The sequence below is a fragment of the Rhinolophus hipposideros genome (assembly GCF_964194185.1).
Source record: "Rhinolophus hipposideros genome assembly, chromosome: 18".
Classification (NCBI taxonomy): domain Eukaryota; kingdom Metazoa; phylum Chordata; class Mammalia; order Chiroptera; family Rhinolophidae; genus Rhinolophus; species Rhinolophus hipposideros.
The window spans coordinates 16992769-17020241 of NC_138064.1; the positions used below are offsets into that span (position 1 = coordinate 16992769).

Here is a 27473-nt window from a genome sequence, read left to right on the forward strand (position 1 = left end):
GCTATATTGATAGCTATTCAGCTCAAAGTGGTTAAAAACAGAACACTGTTTGCAATTACCAGTTGGTTCCTATGCAAGCTGTTAACAAGTGCAAAGTCAAAGGTTCCTATGTAATCTGTTAACACTTTAGGCTTCTGAGACATAATTAAATGAGATGAGGTAGATTCTATAAATTCAAAAAAGGAAGAATATGGTGTCCCTAAAAAGATAGACCTGGGCCTCTATAGTCTACTTAACCCTGAGTCAAGATCCTACGTGTTTCTTGAAAGACAAATGGGACCCAAGTTATAATTAACTACATGAAATAATGTTTAAATTACTGTTTTACCAGTATATGAGTAGTACTTAAAGTAAACCCAAAGATATTCTGAAATAAATTTGAGAGGTTTTATTATCTTTAGTGACGTCCTCTGTGCTAATGTCCCAATTAACTAAGATTAACCAAAGATATAAATACTAACGCACAACTTATAAAAAATCAACAGCAAACTGCAACTTAAGGGCACAAACCTAGGAATCCACCTCCGATCACAATTCCCAAACTTGTTCCCATCCATCGCTGGACTCACTCTCTCACATCCTGAACAAGGCAACCTTCCATTTTTCTCTTTCGAAAATGTTATCTGGAGTTGATGGTACAAACCTTAAATTAGCTAAGATACCTTTTAATCATTAACCATTTATTAAATGCACAACCACCATTAAAGAAAAAAACTTATAACACTTTGTAAGTACAAATAATATATTTTATTTCATCCCTGAAAACAAAACCAAAAAGTCCACGTCTAATAACACAGACTGAACAATTACTCCAAACTTCACCTGGCAATGGTATGTAATTAATTTCTTCACATAAAGGTAGAGTACAGAGAAGTTTGGAAAGCTACTTGTCATAAAACAGTATTTTCTCATACTTATTTTAATAAAACATTATAATTATTGCTACTACATGTGGTAGCATATTGTAATAATGAACAATACAATATTCAAAACTAAATTCAATATAGTCTAAATCTAGAAGCTAGCTGCACTTAAGCAGTTATTAATGAGAATAAATACTATGAAATATAGGGCACCATATGGCAATTAAATTTGCTACAAGAGAAATTTAAATAAAGGTGTCCTTTGCTCTATACTAGAATTACCCAAGATTAGGATCTCTTGTGCTATATACATTAGCTGTTTTCCTGAAAAGATAGTCAATCTTTATAATTTAAATTATATTTTAAATGTTCTTATTTTTAAGTGGTCATTATATAAAACAAATATCTAATGTACCTGTTATACAAATCCAAAATTTCATAAAGCAGGATGCTCTTATATAATGTTAACATTTTCCAAGCAATTTAATGCAGCACTAATATTTTTTCACATCTATATATCTGGCTATAGTACTTAAGAGCCCCAGTCTCACAAATATCTTAGTCTCCCCATCCCTGACAACAAAAATTACCCAAATACGGAAATAATGTGCTTTCCTGACAACATAGACACTCAAAGGGCTAAACTTTTACATTAACATTCACGTATGTGAAAAATCAGGAATACTTTACTTACTTTTAATCTCATCATAAAAATATCTTTTATTCTTCAGAATATATATAAGAAAATGTTACGTATGAGATTAGAGATATTTTAAGGTTATTTAACTCTCCCAATGTTTAGAATTGGTTACAGACAGTGGCAACTACCCCTTTCAAGATTATACTCATACGAATGTAATCTTTTTAAATATACAATAATTAACCTCCAGTTATTCTGAAGGACAGTGCAAATGAAGACATTCTTTGGGTCATTTATTTCAAAACATTATTTTCAACATTATACTTCTTTACTCTGCTCATAATCTGCGTAACAAAATATAATACGGGAAGTAAGCACACCCTCTAATAGTATTAGTCTAACAGTTACACATATTGAGAACAGATGACAAAAATGACTCAATAACAATAATCTCCACTTGAGTGAAAAACATGTTACATATATTTAAATAAATATTTTATAGAAATGAATCCATGTCTTTCAGTGTTTTTGTTTCAGCTTGATCTCAAACACGAAAGATTTATACAGAGATCACCTACCTGCTTACTACACCAACCATGTTACCGAATTCCCTTTGAGGATATAGTACAGCATTGAAGAGTCTTGCCTGAAAGCAAACTAATAACTTTTAAAATTTATGTACAGAATTGAGTTCCATGAATCCAGCATATTTCCTTGAAAATGCATAGAGCTTTTACTGTAAAGTATTACTCTGTCCTAGTAAGTGACTTCAAAGCTTTTCTGCCGTAGGATATACTCGATGGTGGGTGGAGCGACCCTAGGTGATCTTCACCTGCTATCTAATGCTGCCCTGCGCAGTTATCCGTTTATTTGTGGTTACTGACACCAGATTCCCACTCGTGCCATTGGTAGTGTTGGGTGCTGAACCATTCACAACAAAATAGTCGACTTTGCTCTCGAGCTTTACTAAGCGTTGTAAAATGTCATCCAAAAGGACAGCAATCGTTCTTTTTAGATCCGCTGGGGGGGAAAAAAAACAGAAAAAACATATTAAAGATTGACAGAGCACTTGATATTTGTGTTTTCACAGCTTGAAGAAAAAAGTGAACAATTATTGAGTCGTCTGAAAGAAAAAAAAACCCACAAATAGGAATGGCCTAATTATTTTAATCAATAGCATCACCTATAGAGCTTCTTAAAGGAATTTCAGTAATAAATGTGGGGAAAACTCTCACTTTTCTAGTGCAATAAAACAGATTTACCGTCTGGTTCCAAAGTTAGTCCCTCTGTAAGGAACCGGTGTACACTGAGTTTCTCAAGCGTTTGTAGAGATGACTGTGGACTTAGGCAGGTAAGGCAAAAAGCTAGCTGAGCTAAGGAATTCAATGAAGTGTAGAAACAAGAAACCTGGAACCTCCACAGGCTGAAGTGTAGGGGAGTCTAGGATCCGGGGCAGACGCCAGGACCCTGAGTGCAGTAGACATTACTAGTAGTTCTGACTTAAATTTCTTCCAGAAAAGGATGGGGAAGACTCCATCTTGTAATCTCTTTGGGAGGTTAAAGGGTTTCAGTAGAATTTACTGGGCAAGAATGAAATTATGATCCTTTTCTTTCTTAGAATTCTTTTTTCTCAAGTTTCCCAAAGACACCTAGCACATATTAGGTACGTGATCAGTTGCAACTAATAATTGTTATTTTTTGTTGATCCCCTGGACCAAAAAAGCAGCTTAAGCTCTAATCTGTGATCAAGGGAAAAATCATCCAACAACAACTGATAAATGTGCTGATGGTTGCATTACTAGTGCATATCAGGAAAAGCACTTATGAAAGACAAAAATAAACAAACTGGACTTTATCAAAATTTAAAACTCCTGGGCTATCAAAAGCCTATCCAGAAATTGAAAAAAACCTACAAAACAGAAGAAAATATTTGGAAATCATATATCTGACATGGGCTTATTATCAGGAATATATAAAGAACTCCTACACTCAACAACAAAAAGATAAAAACAACCCAATATTTTAAATTGGAAAAGGACTGAATAGACATTTCTCCAAAGATATGCAAATGGACAATATGAACACAAAAAGATTCCCAACATCATAATGAGATACCATTTCACACCTACTAGGATGGCTACAATCAAAGAAAGGGACAATAAGCATTGCCAAGGATGTAAGGAAACTGGAACCGTCATAGGTTGTCGGTGGGAATATAAAATGGTACAGCCTCTGTGAAAAAGTTTGGCAGCCTCAGAAAGCTAAACATAAAATTACCATGTGACCCAGCAATACCACTCCTAGGGTATATATCCCAAAAATTGAAAGCAGAGACTTAAATAGATATCTGTACACCAATGTTCATTTCACAATTATTCACAAGAGCCAAAAGGTGAAAACAACCCAAGTGTCCAACAACAGACGAAGAGATCAACAAAATGTGGTATATACATATAATATGACATACGACATATTTAGTCATTAAAAAAAAAAGATGTTCTGATACGTGCTACAACATGGATGAACCTTAAAGACATTATGCAAAGTGAAATAAGCCAGACAAAGAAGGACAAATATTGTATGATTCCACTTATATGGGCTATCTAGGATAGACAAATACACAGGGACAAAGTAGATTAGAAGTTACCAAGGGCCAGAGGAAGGGGGAATGGCGAGTTATTGCTTAATGGTTACAGTTTCTCATTTGCAGTAATGCAGGTTTTGGAAAAATAGCAGTGATGGTTGTACAACACTGCCACTGAACTGTACACTTCAAATGGTTAAAATGACAAATTTTGTTATACTTTACCAAAATGTGAATATATGTAGCTTACTAAAAGGCAGAAAAAAAGATACCAGAAAGGAGTACTGAGAGTAGTGGTTGATGAGTAGTGGTATGAGGTGGTTAGAAAATGCTTATAAAAAATTAAAACAACAATAATGTAAGAATGTAATATAAAGTGAGGGGAAAACTTGATTTGGAGAAAATCCAGTCATCGAAGAATGACATTTTCTAAGCAGTGTATCTTCTGGTATCTTTCATCACGAGCATTTATATATTCTAATTTAGTGGGAATGTACAAGAAAAAAAATACAAGAAAAATCCTTTGACAAGATGACAAGAAGTATTTAGGGATAAATTATCACAATATATACAACTTCTTTCAAATGGTACCCCAAAGAAGCATATGTATTTGTACAGGAGGAAAAATGAAAAACAAATATGGAAAGTTTTTTAGCAAATGGTGAGTCTACATGAAAAATATATGATGTTTACCACAAAACTTTCCCTTATTTTCTTTAGATTGAAAAGTTTCAAAATAAAAGCCTGGGAGAAGAGACATTTCTTTATTAAGACCTTTCAATCAAGAATTATAATAGTATTTGGGTAAATAGGAGAGAAATATTTTTTAAACCCTTCAGCAACAAGACTAAAAGATAACTATTTGATCTCTGTTTTTACCTGGCGTCATCTCCTGTGTGATATTTGAAGAGGTAGCAATCTAGGCCACAGAAGGCTAATTAGGAAAGACTAGGGTAGGGCGGCTTACCAGCTGTTAACATAAAATGAAGCTCTAGGAAGTTTGACACCAAGCTGAGGTGTGACGTGAATTATAAAGGTAGTCTCATCATTAATTACAATTAGGGTTAGGACTAGAAACGAAAGGAAAAATTGGCATTAATGAGAAATAACTATGTGATCATTTTAACCGTATTCGAAATTATCATAAATATCCCTTCAGATTTTCTAAAATCAATTGTTTTTATAAAATATTATAAGAGACCAACTAAGAGGTTTTTAACTACCTTGCTCCGTGATATAAAATTAGCTGAAAAACCAGAACAAAACTAATGTACCTGAACTTGGGATTCTTTTAAAAGACACCAAAATTCCCCTTCTTTAGATTCACAACACGATTTTGTTTACTTTTCACGGGACTACATACCGATGGAAATTATGTACCATATGGGAATCCAGTACTTCCCCATAAAGCACTACCACTGAAGGTGCTAGCAATAAGACCTTCCTACCATGGGCACCTATTCAGAATCCCTTAAAAGCAACGTGAAAGGGGAGACCCTATCATATCCATCCTTTCACTCTCAGCTCACCCAGCTTGATGCTTCTTCACACAGTAGACATTCAACGAAAGTTTGAAAAGAACATCTGCTGAATGTCTGATTCATGTGTTTAGTAGGTGGTATCATTGCTGAGATTGACGTGAGGACCAGATTTAGAAAATAAAACCCTTTAAGGTCGCTCTATTTCTGTTTTAAGCTTCCTATTCTGAGAGAAGAAATCAAATAGTTTAAAGGGAAAAAAAACACACAAAGAATGCAAAAAGAATGGCAAAAATCACAAAGGCACACTGGAATACAGATAGTATGAAAACGGTACCCAGAACATTTATTTCACAGTACATAATTACTTCACGGTACACAAACATCAAAAAGATGACATAATGCTATTAAATATATTGGATATAAAAATATTCTAACTGGACTAAACATAATCAGGGATTGCGAGGCACCGCCAGAAGCCACTATCACCTCAAGGCCTATGGAACACAGGAAGGAAGCCGTGAAGTCATCAGAGCCCAAGTCCAAGGACACTTAGTGGAAAACAGAGTCTGGCACTCCAAAGGAGATACCACCTGAGGCAGAGAGGGAGAAAAATACCCTAGTCTTCTCCTTCCTCCTACTTTTCAAAACTGCTGGTGCCTCCCATTGGCTGAGACGAGACAGAAGCTAGCTGATGTGGAAACTTGCAAAACACCCCTCACCAGAATCACTCACCGACTGGAATCATCCTCCCTTGAAATACAAAACAGAACAAAGAAAGGGTAAGGCATAAATCTGAGGGCTACCAAGCACAAACCAGCACAGCCAGTACACATGCCTTTGTGGGCCCCATAATTATATGTCTGTCTTCATTTATCTCTTATTTATATATCTCAATAGGTTTTATTGTTTGTATTCTTAATGTTTGTATTCTTTATTGTTTGTATTCTTTGATCCTCAAATCTATTGTATAGAAGAAGGCAGATATAAATAAAAATAACCATGTAAGAACACAAAAAAGGAATAAAAAAGTAGTACAATGCAAAATGACTAATGAAAATAAAACACAAGTGTTTAACGCATTGCGTAAGTCATAAACTTTTCCTTATTAATAGTTTTCAAATTCAAATTGATATTTTACCACCACTAACATCAGCTTAATGGTACAAGAAAGAAAACTTAGAAGACACTTCTTGATTATCAAAGTGAATTACCCACTGTAAAGTTCTATGAAGCTAGTAATAAAATGAGTCCTTAAAAATAGGAACGTGAAAAAAAAAAAAGAAACTTATTTAAAGGTCAGGAAAAAAAAGAGCATGTTAAGTAAAAGTGGTTTCAAAAATCTCATAAACTATAATCAATTACACATTGTTTGTTTACTCTTTTACATTTTTAATATAGCTACCTTCTCCCATTGAGTGCTGAATAAATTATGTTATTCAACAAATATTTTATTACTTCACTACTTAAGATTGCAAGGCACATTGTTTAGTCTCATAAGTGGATCAATATACGTTCCCATCAACTTTAAACACAAATGAAATGCCTAGGGACATAAAATAAGCCTAGTTTTTCTTAAGTGAAGAAAAAAACTAGATAATGGATTTGTGTAATGATATAAATCATAAATAAGCTATGTTTTAAAAAACCACATCAAAATTACTTCTAATAGGAATTTTGAGATTGACTTTCCTTTAGCATACTTAGAATATAGGAAACTACTCATTTAACAGTTTTGGTTTAGAGGGGTTTCTTTTGTTAAGTAATTTTGAGATAATTGTAGAATTTACATGTAGTTGTAAGAAGTAATAAATACCAAAATTCCTGAACCCTTTACCCCAATACTAACATCTTGCAAAACCATATACAACATCACAACCAGAATACTGACACGGATACAGTCAAGGTGCAGAATATTTCCATCACCACAAGGATGCCTATCTTGTCCTTTTTCAGTAACATCCTCTTCCCTCTCATTAGCCTGTTAATATGGTGGATTACACTGACTTTTTTTGAAAACTAAAGCAGTCTTGCATCCCTAGAATAAATGCCACTTGATCGTGGTGTTTAATTCTTTTCATATGTTCCTGAATTCTGTTGGCTATTTCCTAATGATTTTCACATCTATATTCATGAGGGATATTGGTCCATAGTCTTTATTTCTTATACTATCTTTGTCTGGTTTTGGTATAAAGATAATTCTAGCTTCATAAAATGAACTGGGAAGTGTTCTATTTTCTGGAAAAGACCATAAAATTGATATTAATTTTTATTTTAACTTCAGATAGAATTCTTCAGTGAAACCACTGGGCCTTGGAGATTTCTTTTTTGGAAGTTCTTCAACTATAAATTCAATTTCTCTAATAGTTATAGGGCTATTCAGATTATCTATTTCATACTGGGTGAGTGTGGTAGTTTTGTGGTTTTCAAGGAACTGATCCATTTCACCTAAGATATCAAATTTGTGTGTGGAGAACTATTCTTGGTCCCTCAAGAGTAGTCCCCCCCACTTTTGATGTCTGCATGGTCTGTAGTGATACTTTTTCATTCCTGATATTGGCAATTCGAATCTTCTCTTTCATTGTCAATCTTGCTAGAAGTTTGTCAATTTTTTTTCTGATATTTCAAAGGACAAGCTATTTGTTTCATTGATTTTCTCTAGTTTTCTTTCAATTTCCTTAATTTCTGTTCTTGATCATTTCCTTCCTGCTACTTGCTCTGGGTTTGTTTTGCTCTTCTTTTTCTAGGTTCTTGAGAGGGGAGCTTAATGGATTTGAGACTTTTCTAATGTACGTACTTAGTGCTCTAAATTCCTTCTCAGCACTGCTTTAGCTGTGTCCCACCATTTTTAGGTTGTATTTTCATTTTCATTCAATTCAATGTACTTTTTTAAAATTTCCCTTGAGACTTCCTCTTTGACTCATAGATTATTTAGAAGTGTGTTTGTTTAGTTTCCATTATTCCGAGATTTTCTTATTAACTCTGTTATGGATTTCTAGTTTGAGTTCACTGTGATCAGAGAACATACCCTGTATAATTTCAATTCTTTTAAATTTGTTGAGCGTTTAGGGCCCAGGACATGATTCATTTTGGTGAATATTCCATGGACTCTTAAAAAACCATGAATTCTGCTGTTGTTGATAAAGCTCCTATATATGCAAATAATGTTCCACTGATTAGATTGTGTTCTTCAGATCTTCTGTATCCTTGCAGATTTTCTATCTAGTAGTTCTAATAGCTCCTGAGAAGGGATGTTTAAGTTCTCACTGTAATTGTGGGTTTATCTATTTCTCCTTTTACTTTCATCAGTTTATAGATACACATTTAGGATTGTTATTTCTTCTGGGTGGGTTGACCCTTTTATGCTCATATAATATCCTTCTGTTTGATAGTTTCCTTTGCTCTAAAGTCTATTTTATCTGATATTAATGGAGCCATTCCTTATCCTGTTTGCATGATATCTTTTTCCATCTTTTTCCTTTCAGCCAGTCAATATCATTAAATTTAAAATGAGTTTCTTGTAGACAGCACACTACACGGATCATGTTTTTTTAACCCAGTCTGCCTAAGATCTTTAGAACATTTATATTTAATGTAATTATCATATATTAAGACTTAGATCTACCATTTCTTGTTTTGTTTGTTGTATTTCACTTCTCTGTTGTTGTTTTCCTGCCTTCCTGTGGATTATGTGAATATTTTTTAGAATTCTTTTTTGATTTATCTGTAGTGTTTTTGAATGTATCTTAGTTTAGTTTTAGTGGTTGTTGTATTTAGTGATGTTGTATTACATCACATAACTAACATCATAATTATTTTAAGAATTTGAGTGAAAATATAAGCTTGATCTCTATTTACCATCTGTGATGGTTCATTTTACGTGTCAACTTGATTAGGCTAAGGTGCCCAGACAAATCCAGCAGTCTAGAAGTTGCTGTGATTAGTATTTAAATGCTGTGATTAGCATTTAAACCAGTAGAGTTTTAGTAGAGGGGATTAATTACTTACATCTAATCAGCTAAAGACCTTAAGCAAAAAGACTGAAATTCCTGGAATAGAAGGGAATTCTGCCTCTAGACTGGCTGCCTTGGAACTCAGGACTACCACACCAACTCTTGACAGAATTTTCAGCCTGCCAGCCCACCCTAAAGATTTTGGACTTTCCAACCCCATAATTTCAAAAGTCAATTAATTATTTCAAAGTCCACCAATCACTCTCCCTGCTATTTCTCTGGAAAACTCTAATACACTACCCTTTACCCTACTCTGTTATATTGCCTTAAGTATTCTCTCTACATACATTTTCAATTACATCAGACAATGTTATAATTTTTCTTCAACCATCATAGTTTAGAAAACTTAAGAAAAAAACGAAACCTACTGAATTACCCTCTTTTAATAAATTTTATTGGGGAATATTGGAGGACAGTGTGTTTCTCCAGGGCCCATCAGCTGCAAATCACTGTCCTTCAATCTAGTTGTGGAGGGCACAGCTCAGCTCCAAGTCCAGTTGTTGTTTTCAATCTTTAGTTGCAAGGGGCACAGCCCATCATCCCATGTGGGAATTGAACCGGCGACCTTGTTGTTGAGAGCTCGCACTCTAACCAACTGAGCCATCCAGTCGCCCTTGAATTACCCTTATTCTTATTTACCGTGTTACTCCTTCCTTCCTGGTAGTTCCAGTTTCCTCCTTTTATCACTTCTCTCTGTTTTAAATTAAAGAATTTTCTTTCGAGTAGGCCTGCTGGTCATAAATTCTTTTCCTAGTTCTGAGAATGTCTTTGATTTCCCCTTCGTTCCTGAAGGATATTTTCACTGGGTATAGATTCTTGGGTTGACAGTTCTTTCCTTTCAGCACTTGAAAAATATTTGTCACTTTCTTCTGGCCATGATGGTTTCTGATGAGAAATCCACTGTCATTTGAATTGTTTTTCTGCTATAAGTGAGGTGTTATTTTTTTCCGGTTGCTTTTAAGATTTTTATTTTCTAGTTTCTCTGTAAGTTTTCAGAAGTTCAATCATAATGTGTCTTGGCATGAATTTGGGGGGATTTATCCTGCTTAGGCTTCACTCAGCTTCTTGAACCTGAGGTCTATGTCTCTTGCCAAATTTAGGAATTTGCAGCTGTTTTGTTTTTTTTGGTTTTTTTGAGTACTTTTCCAACTCTGCCCTTATTCTCTGTTTTTCCAAAATTCCAACGATACAAATGTTACATCTTTTGTTATAGACCAACAGGTCCCTGAATCTCTGTTCATTTTTTTCCAGTCTATTTTCCCTCTGTTGTTCAGATTGGGTAATTACATTGTTCTATGTTCCAGTTCAGTGATTCTTTCCTCTGTCCACTCCTTTCTGCTGTTGAGTCAATCTGCTGAGCTTTTTATTTAAATTATACATTTTTCAGTTCAAAAATTCCCATTTGCTTTTTCTTTCTATGTTCTATTTATCTGCTGAGACTTTCTGTTTCTTTGTTGCTTTGTTTTTTCATTTGCTTTGTGTTCATTAATTCCTTACTGAATCATGACTGCTTTAAAAAATTTTTTTTAAATAAATTTTTTTTAATAATTCTAACATCTGTAATTGACTGTCTTTTTTCATTCAGTTAAGAGATTCTCCCGGTTCTTTGCATGACAAGTGATTTATATTTGAAACCGTACATTTACATATTATGAGATTCTGGATCTTATTTAAACCTCCTGTTTTAGGTGGTTTTCTCTGATACCACCATGGGAAGACCAAGAGGTAAAGAAAGGACTAAAATCAGAAAGATTGGATAAAAGTTTATCTAAAAAGCAATTTGATTCCTAAATTCTTTATACCACTCCAAAACTGGGCACAGTCCCCCCTCGCCCACCATTGCAGAAATTGTCAGGTATATTTTCTGAAGCCAGTATAGCAGTTTAGGTCCTGGGTACCCCACTAATAACTGGGGGAGGTCAGTAAAAGTTTACATAGCTCAAGAAGAAAAATCTAAGTACACCGATTTGGGGATAACCCAAAGAAACAGACACTGACATTACACAACAGAGAATTTGACTGGCCTTTGCCCCGGGTTCCTGGGCAGCAGCCTCTACATGCTTGGAATTTCCTGAGTGATAAGAATATCTTTGCTATTCATGGTGGCCCCTGGGACCACACCTGATCATTTACATTAATAAGGTGTCTCAGAGTGGGCCCCTAGATAGATTGTGCTAATGAGATGATGCAGGACGGGGACTAGTCATTCGAGGTAGACCAACCATGTGATTAAAGGGTTAGGGCTTTTCAGCCAACATTGGAGAGGACAGAAGGGCTGGAAACTGAGTTCCACGTGGCCAATGATTCAATCAATCGCACCTATACAATGAAGCCTCAATAAAAACTCTGGACACCAACGTTCAGATGAGCTTCCCTGGTTACCAATACTCTTAATATTGTCACACATTGATAAGCCAGGAGGGTAACGTGTCCTGATTCCATGGGAAGAACAGGGCAGAAATTTTACATGTGGAACATTCTCAGACCTTGCCCTATGCATCTCTCCCTTTGGCTGGTTCTGATTTTCTTTTTGCTATAATAAAATTGTTATAGTAAGTATATTGCTTCCAGTAAGTTCTGCGAGCCAATCTAATGAATTACCAAACATGAGGGGGTAGTGGGAACCCTTAATTTTTTAGCCAGTTGGTCAGAAGTGAGGGTGACCTGGGGACACCCGAACTTGTAGCTGGTGTCTGAAGTAAGGGCACTATAGTGGAAGATTATACCCTTAACCTGTGAAATGTGGCCTCACTCCAGGGACCTGGTATCAGAAGTCACTGCAAATATTAAGAATACTCCCAAGAAAATGTCCCAGCCAGATCACCCTATAGTACATGCCACCCAACAACTCAACACTTCCTACCAACCTTTTAGTGTCTCACTCTAAAAAGCCTCAAAAGGCTATAGAACACTAGACATTTTTGGAAAAAACATGAGAACACTTCAGAAAAGCTATCATTGATAACCTTAGAGAAATAACAACAAAAGAGCACTTAGAAGTTAAGAATATAGGAGATAAAATAAAAAACTCCATGAAGAGTTGAAAATAAAACTGAGGAAATATCTCAAAAAATAAAGCAAAAAGACAAAGACATGGAAACAGGAGAGTAAAAAAAGGAAAATTAGAGGACCAGTTCAGAGGGCCCAGGCCCAAATGTTGAATAACAGAATTTCAGAAAGAATGAAAACAATGGAGAGGGAGAAATCAAATAAATTTAGAGAAAATATTCCAGAATTGAAGGACATAAGTTTCAGGACTTAAAGAACCCGCTGAGGTCCCAGCACAAGTATGAAAGAAATTCATATTCAGACACAGCATTGAGAATTTCAGAATAGTATGGGACAAAGATCTCACCAAAAAAAATATGCCACATACAAAGGATGAAGAATCAGAACAGCATTAGATTTTCAAAAAGAACACTGGAAGCTAAAGGAGACAAAAAAAAAAAAAAAAGTCTTCAAAATCCATGGGAGAACTATTTCCAAATTAGGTTTCTATACTCAGACTTTCAGTTAAGCTTGATGGTTTTGGGGAGGGGGAGAACTTTTCAGATATGCAAGGACTCAAAACTTTGACCTTCCCTGTTATCTTTCTGAGGAACCTACCAGAGAATCTGTTCCCCTAAAATGAGGGAGCAATGAATAAAGCAGAAACTGAATGAGATACAACACAAGAAAGAGGTAAAGGAATCTCCAGGATGACGGTGGAGTGAGATCCTAGAACAATTCACCCCACAAGCCGAGAGAATTTCCTGAGTGATAAGTGGAAACAGTCCAGACCAAAGCAGGTCAGAAGGCATTGGAAAGATTTCAAGATAAAGAAAATGATGAAATACCTAATGTGTCTGAAAATACGGGAAGGAGATTTAAACACAGTGAGGGAATTGAGGTAGAAAACTAGGTAAAGAAACAAAAATCAAAGCTTATTAATTCTAGAGGGGAAAGTAAAGTTGTAGAGGGGAAAAAAGTAATCATAATGGACTACATGGCTCTGTAATGAATACCATTAACACAGTCATAATAATGCAAACACTGAATGTTGTTTTACCAAAATTACGATGGGAAAATGGCAGGACAAGGACACATGTGTGTGAAAGCAGCCTGGGGTGGATGGAACACAATTTGGGGTAGGAAAGAAAGCTGAACCTTCATCTTGCATAGTGGGAAGTTAACAGATAATGCTTAGAATTGGAAAATCAAGAAGTAGCTCATAGAGCATGGTATTTAGAGGTACAGAAGTGATCACCAAATAAATCAAATTAAATGATTTAAAATGGGAAATATGAGGACTGTTGGGGATTGGAAGAACTTTTTATTATAAGAATCATATAACACATCTTGATTCTTTAAATATATATGTATAACTTTTTTAAAATTGTGTTTAACTAGAGAACACACAAAGTGTTCTATTTCTTCTCTTGCTCTCTGTTTTTTAAGTCTCAAAGACAAGAGAGAAAATGGCATGCACAAAAAACTTAAAATACAGCAGGAACCTTGGGATTAAAAAGGAGAATGGCAATACACAATACTGGAGATAATAGGTAAATGCTGTTTCTTAGAAATTAATAGATGTTACAAAACTGATGGTCTATATTGGGATAATTGGAAAAATGTAAATATGAACTAGGTATGGTAATAGTATTGTAATTATGTAGGAAAAAAATCATTTTTTAGGTATACATATGGAAATATCTAGCAATGAAATGTCACAATTTCTGCAATTTAAATATTCTTCAAAAACTAGATAAATATTGCAAAATGTTAATAATTCTTAAATCTTGATGATAGATATATGGAAATTTACTAAATTATGTCTATTTTTTAGTACATTTGAATTTTTCATAAAAAGTCAAGAAAAAAATTACTTTGTAAAGACCTAATCATGAAGTAACGGGATAGAGTTCCATGACTATCTTTAAATGGGGATAGGTTGAAGAGGAAAAAGCTAGAAATATTCTATGGGTATCTTACCATATCCTGCCATCGAAGCTCCATTCTCGACATCCACTGTGTTCTTATTTTCTTCTGCTAGAGCTTTAACGTATTTTTTGCTTAAATCTAGAATTTGTTCACGTAACTTGACACTGCTTTGATGTCTTGGTTGTTGAAAAGTATAGTGTAGTAACATCAGTCCCCAAATGAGTCCAAATACAAGCAACAGTAAACTCAATTTCTGGGACATATTTTTTCTTGAGAATGTAAAAATCATTTCTGATGAAGCCAACAGACTCAGCTGCAAGTGGTAACTAGATGCAAGCCACCAAACAATCAAGACTTTTGAAAGAAAAAAGAAAAAATTTCCTCCTCCTCCTTTAATACTGTGTATTCTTCATCCTCAGCAAGGTTGCCTCCAACTCTTAGTTAACTCTGTAAAACTGAGAAGAAAAAAGGTGATCAGTCATAACCTATATCAATAACAGAATAGACAATGATATATTTAAGAAAGATTCTATAAATAGTTTGGATTTGGAACTGTATCATCCTCTGCCAACTTTCTCCCCCACTAAACAAGCTTCCAGGCCTTTTATCAGTCTCATTTACATAGGTCTTCAAATATTTAAATTAAAAATAAATGTCAATTCATTGAAAACATCTGAGAAAAATGCCACCATAGTCACAAAGTTCTTTGAATGACTTCTTGTTGTTTGTAACTAAAACTATGTATATGAGATTTACAGGAGATCTCAGTCTATTCAAATACAAGTCACCAAGTGTCAAAAAGCTATTTTTCCTTCTCATCCTCCTTTAAAAACAAAAGTAGATGTCAAAATGAAAGTTTAAATGCCAAAATGAAAGGCGAAAACAGATGGAAAATCAAAATGCCTGTCTACATATGATATCAATAGATGCAGAAAAGGCATGAAAAAATCCAACATCCATTTATGATAAAAACTCTCAGCAAAGTGGGAAGAGAGGAAACATACTTCAACATAATAAAGTCCATTATGATAAACCCACAGCTAACATATTCAATGATGAAAAGCTAAAAACATTTTCCTTAAGATCAGGAACAAGACAGGATGCCCACTTTCACCACTTTTATTCAACATAGTATTGGAAGTTCTAGCCCCAACAATCAGACAAGAGAAAGAAATATTAATAAAAGGCATCTAAATTGGAAAGGAGGAAGTACAACTGTCTTTATCTGCAGATGACATGATACTATATAGCGAGAATTCTAAAGATTATACCAAAAACCTATTAGAAATGATAAATGAATTCAGTAAAGTTGCAAGACACAAAAATTAATCTTCAGAAATCACTTGAACATTTATACACTAATAAACTATCAGAAAGAGAAATTAAGAAAACAACCCATTTACAACTGCATCAAAAAAAATACTTAGGAATAAATAAAAGATCTGTACTCAGAAAATTAGAAGACACTGAAGAAGATACAAATAAATGGAAGCATATACCGTACTCATGGATAGGAAGAATTAACATCGTTAAAATGTCCATGCTACCTAAAGCAATTTATAGATTTCATACAATCCCTATCAAAATCCCAATGGCATTTTTCACAGAACTAGAACAAATAATCCTAAAATTTATATGGAACGACAAAAGACCCTGAATAGCCACAGAAATCTTAAAAAGAACAAAGTTGGAGGTATCACAATACCTGATATCAAACAATCCTACAAGGCTATAATAATCAAAACAGCATGGTGCTGCCATAAAAACAGATACAGAATAGAGAGCCCACATATAAACCCACGCGTATGCCTTATATGGTCAATTAATCTATGACAAAGGAGGCAAGACTATACAATGTGGTAAAGACAGTCTCCTCAATAAATGGTGTTGGGAAAACTGGATAGATATATCCAAAAAAACAAAACTGGACCACGTTCTTACACCATATATTCAAATAAACTCAAAATGGATTAAAGACATAAATGTAAGACCCAAAACCATAAAACATAAGCAATAAACTCTCTGATATTGCTCTTAGCAACATTTTTTTTTTTGCTATATCTCCTTGGGCAAGGGAAACAAAAGAAAAAAATAAACAAATGGGACTATATCAAACTAAAAAGTTTTTGCGCAGCAAAGGAAACCATCAGCAAAATTAAAAGACAACCTACTGAATGGGAGAAGATATTTGCCAATGATACATCTGATAAGGGGTTAATATCCAAAATTTATAAAGAACTCATGCAACTTAACACCAAAAAAGCCAAACAATCTAATTTAAAAAAGGGCAGAGGACCTGACTAGACATTTTTCCAAAGAGGACATACAGACAGCCAACAGACATATGGAAAGATACTCAACATCACTAATCATCAGAGAAATGCAAATAAAAACCACAATGAGCTATCACCTCACACCTGTCAGAATGGCGATCATCAATAAATCAAACAACAATGGCGGCGAGGATGTGGAGAAAAGGGAACCCTTGTGCACTGTTGGTGGAATTGCAATTGGTGTGGCCACTATGGAAAACAATATGGAAGTTCCTCAAAAAATTAAAAATAGAATTACCTTATGACCCAACAATTCCACTTCTGGGTATTTATTCAGAGAAATCCAAAACACTATTTGAGAAGATATATGCACCCCTAGGTTCACTGTAGCACTATTTACAATAGCTAGGATATGGAAGCAATCTAAGAGTCCATCAATAAATGACTGGATAAAGAAGACACGGTACATGTACACAGTGGAATATTACTCAACCGTGAAAAAGAATGAAATTTAACCATTTGCAACAGCATGGATGGACCTGGCAGGTATCATGCTAAGTGAAATAGGTATTATGCTAAGCGAAGTATTCAAACAAAGAAAGACAAATAACATGATCTCACTTATATGTGGAATCTAAAGAACAGAATAAATGAAGAAACAGACTCATAGGTACACAGAACAAACTGATGGTTGCCAGATGGGAGAGGGTTGGGGAACTGGGTGAAAAAAGTGAAGGGATTAATAAGTGCAAATTGGTAGTTACAACCAGTCATAGGATATAAAGTACAGCATAGGGAATATAGTCAATGATGTTGTAATAATTATATATTGTGCCAGGTGGGTACTAAACTTATCAGAGGGATCACTTCATAAATTACATAAATTTCTAACCACCAGGCTGTACACCTGAAACTAACATAAAATAATACTGAATATCAACTGCAATTGAAAAAAAATTTCTAAAGGAATACCAAAAAACCCATCAAATTTGTCGCAAGTTAAAAACTGGAGAGTTTTTTAAAGGCGAAAATAAAATCATCACCTTCATCATTATTATTATTTTGACCTAATATAGACTCCTGAATATTTTTAGGAATCCCAGAGAAAAATTCTCACTCAACTGCAGAAATTACAAAAGGAATTACAGACCATATGGCCCAAAGGTAGAAGAATTAATGCAAGGAGACACTCTTAAAATGAAGTGTTTGTAGAGGACTAGATCTGAAGAAGGGAAACAGAGTGTGGTCCCAAAACCTTGATCTCCTGCCAGATTCCTACAGGTGCTTCTCAAGTGGTTTCCCAGACTCCTCTCCGACCTCACTCCAAGTCCTCACTACAGCCACAATGTTCTTTTGAAAACAAAAGTCATGATTTGAAGAGTCACAATTTAAGCATTTCTCCAAAAGAGATATGCACATGGCCAGCAGGTAGCTAAAACATGCTCAAATCACTAACCATCATGGAAATACAAATGAAAACCACAATGAAATACGACTTCACAGCTGTGAGGATGGCTATGAAGGACATCAGAGGATGGCATCCCACAATATGCCACTTTGGAATAGGGATTATTTTGACCTGAGGATAACTGAGAAACCACAGATGCAAAAGGGTTTCCTGCCCTCCTCCTTTCTATCTAAAAGCAAGACATGAATTTCCCGTGAGAAAGATGAGAAGATTCTTATCATGGGAGACAGGGAGTTGATGCTGAGAGGAACCTGTACAGACACACCTTCCAAAAACAACCCTCATCTCCCATTGATTTCCCATACATACAAAGGGTGCCCAAAAAATTATATACACAGTTTAAGAAAAGAAAATTGTATTAAAATTGTAATACTCAATATACACCGATAACAAAAGATAAATACAAGTCACGCGTGACTTCTGCAATGACAAGAGGTGCTCAAAGTGGTTACCATCAGAGTCCAGACACTTCTGATTATGGTGAACTACTGCTTGAGCAACGATGACCAAAGTGTCCACTTGTATACATTTTTTGGCACCCCCAAAAATGACACCCCCGGTGTTTACCTTTCTTTGCACAATTTACTACCTCTAGGAGATCAAACTCCTTTTCCTTTGTCTTGTAACATCTCCACAATTTATGGCTCTTTTTTTAATGGTATATAAGCTCTCAGGCCTAACTCTTTTTAAGAGTTTTCATTTGTCTGATGCCCTGCATTTGCATAGGAAATAACCCTTTTTCTCCTGTTAATCTGCCTTTTGTCAGTTTAATATGCAGAGCCCAGACACTGAACCTAAGAAGGTAAAGGACAAAGGCTTTTCCTTACAGCTTGTGCAGAGTCAGCATGAGTTCCCCCTAGATGTGCTTCTGTGCTGTGTGGACTGTTTTGAGCGAAGGTCAACTTTCACTTCGGACTCAAGAGAAATTTCTGCCCCTCCCTTTTTTACCTACCCAGAAAAACATGAGTAGGTAAATTAGGGGCCTTACACAGAATAAGAGATTAGCAGCGATAACCTCTTTTGACCTATCTATAGGGCAGGACAAACTTCTATTTATTCACCATCTGCTCTTTTATCATCCTGCAATGATCCTTTGAAGCCCCCAATGCACGCTACCTCATCCCCAGCTCAGGATGTCTGAAGTACATACTCATGTTCACTTTCTATCTCTGAACCTCTCTTGCATGTGGAGTCTCTGACTCTCTCAGGTATGTGGGGTTCCCATAAATATGTATGTATTAAATTTGGTTATTTTCTCTTGCTAATCTGTCTCATGTCTATTTGATTATTAGACCAGCCAGAAGAACCCTGAGGGTAGAGGAAAGTTTGTTCCTCCCCCACAAGCCATTATCAAAAAAACAAGTGTTGGTGCAGATGTGGAGAAACTGAAACTCTTGTGCATTGCCAGCGGGAATGTAAAATGGTGCAGCCACCGTGGAAAACAGTATGGCAGTTCCTGAAGAAGAATTACCCCCATGATCCAGCCATTCTACTTCTGAGTATAACCACAAAAGAACTGAAAGCAAGGACTCGAGGATTTGTACACCCATGGGCACTACAGCATCATTCAACAACAGCCAAAAGGTGGAAACAACCATCAACGTGAATAAACATGTGTCCATCAACAGAATAAACAAAATGTACTGCATATATACAATGGATTATTATTCAGCCTTAAAAGCGAGTAAAATTTTGATACAAGCTACAACATGGATGAACCTAAAGACATTATAGTAAGTTAAATTAAATAAGCCAGACACAAAGGACAAATATTGTATGATTCCACTTATATAGGTAGCGACAATAGTCTGATCCATAGAGACAGAAGGTAGAATGGTGGTTACCAGGGGCTGGGGAGATGGGAGAATGCAGTTATGGTTCAAAATTTAGGGTACAGTTTTCATTTTAGAATGATGAACAAGTTCTGGAGAGGTACAGTGATGATGGTTGCATGACAATGTGACTGTACTTAATGCCACTGAAATGTACACTTAACGTGGTTACCATGGGACATTTTATGGTTATGTACGTTTTACCATACTCACACACAAAAGGTCGTATCACACCACTCCCATTTAAAAACCCTTCGGCAGTTTCCCACTGCACAGAGAGTAAAATGAAAACTCTTTACCACAATCCACAAGGCCCTGCATAATCTGACTTCTACCTTATCTCGCAGCCCTAATCACACACCACTTCCCCTTGCTCACCGAGCTATAGCCACACTAGACATAGGCACCAAATTCTTTCCAACTTCAGAATCTATAGTACTGCTATTCCCCTGCTGTAAATGCTCTTCCCAGGGCTTGTTCCTTTTCATCCTTTAGTATTCAGTTCAAATGTCACCTCTTCAAAAAGTATCACTCTCACTCCTACCCACCTCAAGCCTCATCGTACTCTCTATCGGTCTCCATGTGAAATTACATATTCTTTCTTTAAAACCTTGAGCAAGTTATTTCATCTCCCTAAACCCTGATGTCGTGGACACTTATATAATGGGAATAACAGTACCTTCCTAATACTAGTAAGGATGAATGACACCTTACACTACTCAATAAAGATTAACTTTTATCGTTAGTGCCAGGCACTTATGCAGCAATGCTAATAATTCTTGATGTTTTATTAGACCCAAATAAAACTCCTCTGATTAGCACTCATGGCCCTGCATAATCCAGTTCCCAAAGACCAAATTTATTTCTCATTAGTCACGTAAATAGTATCTCCCCTATTCAAGCCAGTCTTCTCAGTGTCTCATCCAATAGTAATAATACCTTAACATTCATATGATGGTTTTATTTTCCAAGCATGTTTCCTTATAGCCTGCCATTCAGTTAGTAACAGTCAGCTGTCAGAGAGGCCGCAGGCTTGAAAAAGTTTCTCCGCAGAATTTGTGGACAACGTGAAATATTTCATTGGTACTACAGGCATACCTTGGAGATACTATGGGTTCAGTTCTCGACCACAAAAAAAGTGAGTATAACAATAAAGCAAATCACACAAATTTTTTGGTTTTCCAATGCATATAAAAGTTATGTTTATTCTATAGTCTATTAAGTGTACAATAGCACTACGTCTTAAAAAAACAATGTACATACCTCAATTGAAAAACACTGTATTGCTGAAAAACACTAACCATCAAACTAGCCTTTATCAAGTTGTAATCTTTTTGCTGGTAGAGTGTTTTTGTCTCAATGTTGATGAAAACGCAATTATTTACGAGGCACAATAAAGCGAGGTACACCTGTGATCACTGAATAATTAATTACCCAACCCTAAAAGATGACATACCAGCATGAGTGACGAGTAGCAGTTCATCTTCCAAAGAGCCCAACATGAGACTAGAGTGTCTGTTTAAATGCTGCCTTCGCCAGGATTTCAAAACCTCATTACCTTACTCTAGTCCACGTAGATCTTGTAGCTTTCACAGCACATTACATCAACCGACTTTACACATCGTATGATCCAATCATGTGGGTGAGCCTTGTCTCCTTAAGTCCCAGGTCCCTTAAGGGCAAGAGTAACATGGCCGACACTCCTGCCACAAATCCCACAAAGCCTGGTGCACCATCAGCAGAGGTTTCTTCTAGTTCCCTTTAAACACATTCCTGAGCCTAACCCCCCCCCTTCTCCCAAGCATGTGACCTCCTTGCAATGTTTTTTGTGTGGAGTACCAGAGGAGATGAAAATGCTGAGATAAAATTAAAGTATCTTCAAATTTCCATTTCTGGCCTGAAGAACCTAAGAAGAAATCTAATCCAACCCCTCATATTTCAGATGAAGAAACTACAGCCCAGAAATGTTAAATGTCTTGCTGAAAATGAGAAAATCAGTTAGTGACAGAAAGTGTACTGGTCCAGAATACAGGTCCTAACTCATTACTCACGTTTTTCTCTGGACCACACTACCTCCCTTACCTCCACTAGAACGACTGTAAACACTGAATGAACTATAACATTAAATGATGCTTGTTCTTTTTTGCTTTAAAAGGATGTAACCAGAAAACAGTAATGGCAGTTTAGGGCAATGATCCTAATATTTTGAAGATATGTAATTTGGACTATTCACTAAATCATCAAGTTGTCACATTCAAATTTCAAATATGTTTTATTCACATAAATCAAAATATTACAAAGTTGCTACAAGAAGGATTTAAGAAATCTTAGATCTTAGTTTTTACATAAATTAAAAAAAAACTACAATAGAAAAAATATAAACTGAAACAAAGATGAACACAAGGTCTTCTGGATGTAGGCACCATAGCCATGATTAGCAAACACCCTGGTAAGAAAGAAAACATTTCCAGAAAAAAGAACTTGGGGGGGGGGGGGGATTTGGGGGAGGGTACTTAAAGGCCCAGGCTCAAACACAATCTTTACTACATGTAGTTTCATTTAAAGCATGAAAGAAATTGGTTTATTCATTCACTTCATCATTTACTCATTCACAATATATATTAAAGCACCTACTATGTGCCAGAAACTGGCGATGTGAGAGGGGAAACAAGATTGGATTCTTGATCTTCTGGAGATTATGCTTTAACAGGGGTAGGACAACAAACAAGCAAACACGGAAACAACTTAATTTCAGCCAGTGATAAAATGCTTTGGAGAAAACGGGGTCATGTGAGAACATCTGAGGGGTCTACATAAGGTGGAAGGTCAAGGAAGGCCTTCTAAGGAGGTCTGATGTAAGAAAGAACAGAAAGTACCAAGTCTGGTTCCAATTTCCTTCCAACTAAAACCTTTAGAATGTTTTTTCTGACCAGAATGTTGGGAACAAGCAGTAAATTCTTTATTCTTCGCCTCCTCAGCACAAACCAGTGAGAATGAGAGGGATCCCAACCACCAGCATGGGCTGGCCTGGTGTGGAGAACTCATCAAAGGAACACAAGGAAACCCACAAGCAAAGAAAGCTTTGTGTTCCCTTCCTTGTGAGAATGGCAGTTCACTGTTGTGTAATACACAGGAACAGTAATGATCTGATATAGTGATCTTTACACAGAAAAACATCTTCTTACTGGTGTTCTCTAATATGAAGGTGGCAAGAAGGGGTATGGAATAAAGTCCAGGTGGTAGTAATCCACCAGCATGTTAATGTACAATTGTTATTAAGTATTTTAAATACAATTTTTTCAAACTCTAAAATATTCCTTATTAAAGAACACAAATGTAGAAAAAACAAAGAACGAAGGGAAATTTTTTTCTTAATTTTTATATTTATTACAGGTGTTAACATCTCCACTCCAATTGGCAAGAGCTTTGGAGATTTACAGATCTGTAAATCTCTGTTCAAAATCCCCAAAGATCTGTTCCAAGCTCTACTACGCATTTGCCAAAGAGCAAACATGCAAACAATTAGATATTTAAGCCATTTTTCAGTGGTTTCTCCCTAGCCAGGGCAAATATATTAGTCCAATTTTATTACTAGGGACAAGTAAAGACAGAGAATCAGTGAATATTAAAACAAGAATACTCTCATTTTAAACATAAAGTGAAGCAGAGAGGATTAATGACTACCCAACATCAAACAAATGAATGAAAATTAGGCATCCAAACTGTCAACCCAGGACTCCAATGTTTTTCAAAAACAAGAAATAAATGTTAACATAATAGTTTGCACTTGGTGCTTTAAAAAAAAAAAAGGTAAAACAGAAACCATCAGAGTACACTGTACACACTACAGATTTTGTTTTGTGAAACTTTTCTTCCAGCTGATATATATATATGTATATGCATACATATTTTTTTCATACAGTTACACCCACCACACAGTTATACATCTATGGAGTCTTGATATAAAAAGACAGTTGCTACGGTTGCAGTTAAAACTTTTAAAAACACTGCATTTCACAGTGACTGTCTTGAAATACTTCCTTGCATTTTTATGTAAACATTGCAAAAGCAACATTAAAAACATTAATAGATGGCTAATCCTACCTTAATCTCCCCTTCAAATCCCATTTTTGCATTATTCAGCGTTCTGCTTCTTGTACCGTTATGACTGCAGCTAAAGCAACTATCAACAGCAATAGTAGTAACTAGCAAGCAGAGACACTCTCACTCAGGCAAAGGTGTTACAAGAATCACTGCCTATTAGCCACCGAAGGAATTTATAGCTAGAGAGGCGGGTAATTATTATAAAAAGACCCAGTATGTTCACCAGAGCACAGAGGTTCAGATCGTCTTTCAAAAAAAAGCTGAGAAATAAGTCCTCCACAGACTTAACCTCAGAATGTAATTTCAGGCGAAAAGGCGCATTCCTAAAATATTTTCTTTACATAATATTGCCTGAGGCTAATATCTGGGGGGGGGGGGGATTTAACTTAGGACACTGCCATCCACTCCTAATTAGGACTAAGATTTAAAATGTGACCTACTCTAAAATTCCAGCTGAGATACAGAAATATATCTCAAGTTATTAGATCATTTTTTAGATGGCTTATTTGGGAGAGGAAAGAGAAGACAATGGCACTGAACAAAGATCGATAAAATGAAATGGGTAAAGTAGGTCAGGGTTCAGAACAGAAAAGGTTAAAGCAAAAGGGGAACAAACTACTCAATCACTATGCCAGAGTAAAAGTTTAATCTCACATTTATTATGCAGTAGTAGATAACTCAGTCACTGAGTTTGACCTGCCCACCCCCAAGCCAATCACGTTTTGAGCCACATAACCTCGCGTCTCCTTCCACAGCTAACTAGCATTGAGCACCTTTGCCTGAGGCCTCAGAAAAAAAGAGGCCTCTAAGAAAACCAAGATGCTGGGAGTAGAAGCAAAAAGGGAAAGAATTCACTAAAAGAAACAATGATGTTGGATTAGGGTTTGGATTGACAAACTAGAGTTATAAAGAAGCAAGCATAACAGGTAAACAGAGGCTTTGAGTAGAATAAAAGAGAGTAGAGAAGAAGAGAAGTAAACATGTCAAAAATGCAGAGAAAGTATGTGCAGCTCATGAAAGAGGGATGAACTGCTTGGTAGAGATTCTTGTTTGTGGGAGCTTTCTAGTTCTTTCATGGGTATCCCCTTCCTCAAGATAGAAATATACCCCTAAGAGACAAATAAATGACTAAAAGGGTTTACATCCATTTTTTTCCACATTAAAAAGAACATCTGAAAACTCTTATCATTGAAGTCTGAGCTAGAAGAGTCCTTGGAATCAGACCAATTCACTATTTTAGAGATGAGGAAATTGAGGACCAGAAAGAAATCTAAGGTTACACAATGGTGACGGAGCTGGGACAAGAACCAAGGTCTCCTATTTCCGTAGTCGTTATTCTCTGTCCAATATTGCACTAAACAACACCAACATAGAAACATTTTTTTTTCCCAAAACAAGTCTTTTTGCCACACATTTTAAAATGAATCAGAAATCTTTACGTGCATATGCCCTCTCCTACGGTTTAAATACATTTTCCACTTACCTACTCCCTGGCTCTCTGTCATCCTTATGAAATACATTCGTCAAATTTCTCCTTTTCTTCTTAAATATTTATTTTAAATGCATCTGTCACTAAAGACGTGACAGAAAATGCATCAGGCCCCACCAGCTTTCTGCCCCTATACCTGCACATTCAAAAACAGCATTACCCAGGACGTGTTATTTCACATATTGCACAACAGTGTTTAAACTCATAGTACAAAACAGACATTTTAAATGAAAAAAATTTCAACTAAGGACCATAGAGATTTCCTTGAAGAAAAACTCATCTCTAATGTCATTAAAATTCAGAAGAAAACAGTGCAAGAATCGAAACTAAAGAGGGGCTAAGGTGAACTGTTCCAAGTCATTTCCTTATAAAATTTATTACATTCATTCAACTTGTCCTGAGCACAAAAGCTACAACTTGGAAACACAAATCCCAAAGGGGGTAAATTACTAATCAGTGGGAAAGAGTATAGAGAAGTAGGTAAAAGTTGATACAGGGTGGAAAAGATGGTGACACCCACGTCAGGACTGCAGAACACCTTAGATGCTTACTCTGCCAAAATAAACACTTAAGCTCCTCCAAGGATCCTGCAAAGGACACAGCTGGGCAGGGTGGGGGTGGTGTTAAGCCCTTGCACGTGTCTCTAAAGCTGATCCACAGAAAAGCAGACTCATCAATTTCCTAAGAACATTCTCAGCCATCTTAAAACAGCAAAAATTAAGACCGCATATTTTAAAGAACTCTTTGCTTAGGTTTAAGGTAAAGAAAGTATAAATCGAAGCCTAGGGTGCTAATGATTAAAAAAAGAAAAACACAAAACTCAAACCCAGAAGCTATTTCAGTGTATAGCTCATGAAAGTATCCTATACTAAGGATTTTTCCGCACATGAAACATTAGTGGCGTTGTAAGTATATTATTTCTTATTCTAACAACGTAAAGGTGTGTATTTTATCTCCATTTGATCGATGAGAAAACTCAGCTTTACAGCCTTTAATTAACCAAGGTCACAAAGCCAGGCGAGGAGGGAGTGACTCGCTCAGGATTGGAACTCAGGCTGTCTGTGCCACTCTTAAAACGGCTTGCGAGAGTAGAAGCAGTTTCGGTTCATTCTTACCAGTCACCCAGGAACTGAGTTTTGAAGGAGTAAAAAGGGGGCATTTGACTTTCTCTCAAAGTAGAACAAAGCTGAGCTGTCAAAAACAGGAAAAGAAGTGAGCGCGGCTGCAGCGCGGGCATTCCATCCCTGCGGCTCAGGTCCGTCAATCCCCGGCGCCAGCGGCCACGGGACCAAGCCCAACCCGCTTGGATCACGCAGCCAGCGCCAGGCTCGGTTCCTCGCCGGGGGACCGCAGGGCCGTGGCTGTCAGACTCGGAGGAGCAGGGACAAAGAGCCTCCTGGCGGCGGCAGGGGCTGCCGGCCCGTCCCCAAGCCGGGTCTCCGGGGACTCCCAGCGGCAGCGGCCCCGGTACCGCGGGGGACCGGGTGCCGCGGAGGAGGGGCGGCCACTGGGAGGGGTTCCGCGAGTGGCGCAGGTCGGGCAGGCTGGGACGCCTCCACCTCCCGCTTCCTTCTCGCCCCCTCCCCATTACCTTGCCTGTGGGCTTCTAGTCACTGTCGCCGCCGCCGACGGGCTCCCGAGCCAGGGCGGCGCAGCGAAAGCTGATTAGCCGGAGTCAGCTGCGTCCTGCGCTTGCGAAGCAGCCTTCAGGTCAGGATGGAGAAAGGCCGGGGCTGGGAATCAGGGACCAGATTGGTTTACCAGCTTGTGGAGATTCTACTCTTCTAGTCCCTCGCACTCCGCTTCCGC

The 27473-nt window shown here is 36.6% G+C and overlaps 1 protein-coding gene across 1 annotated transcript; it reads right to left on the minus strand.

Moving 5' to 3' along the window:
- Positions 1–733: 733 nt before the first annotated feature.
- On the minus strand, positions 734–27473 carry CCDC126 (coiled-coil domain containing 126). The gene is made up of 3 exons (XM_081079282.1): positions 27256–27473; positions 14550–14953; positions 734–2523 (listed from the first exon to the last, which is right to left on the minus strand). Exons 2-3 carry the CDS (start codon positions 14785–14787, stop codon positions 2339–2341), a joined length of 423 nt encoding a protein of 140 aa, XP_080935408.1. The 5' UTR covers positions 14788–14953; positions 27256–27473; the 3' UTR covers positions 734–2338.

What these genes read in the sequence shown, in the direction of transcription:
- CCDC126 (XM_081079282.1), bottom strand. Translation starts at nt 14,787, where the DNA reads ATGATTTTTACATTCTCAAGAAAAAATATGTCCCAGAAATTGAGTTTA. An exon ending in AGCTTCGATGGCAGGATATG is followed by an intron (nt 2,524 to 14,549) that starts GTAAGATACCCA and finishes TTTCCCCCCCAG; the next exon opens with CGGATCTAAAAAGAACGATT.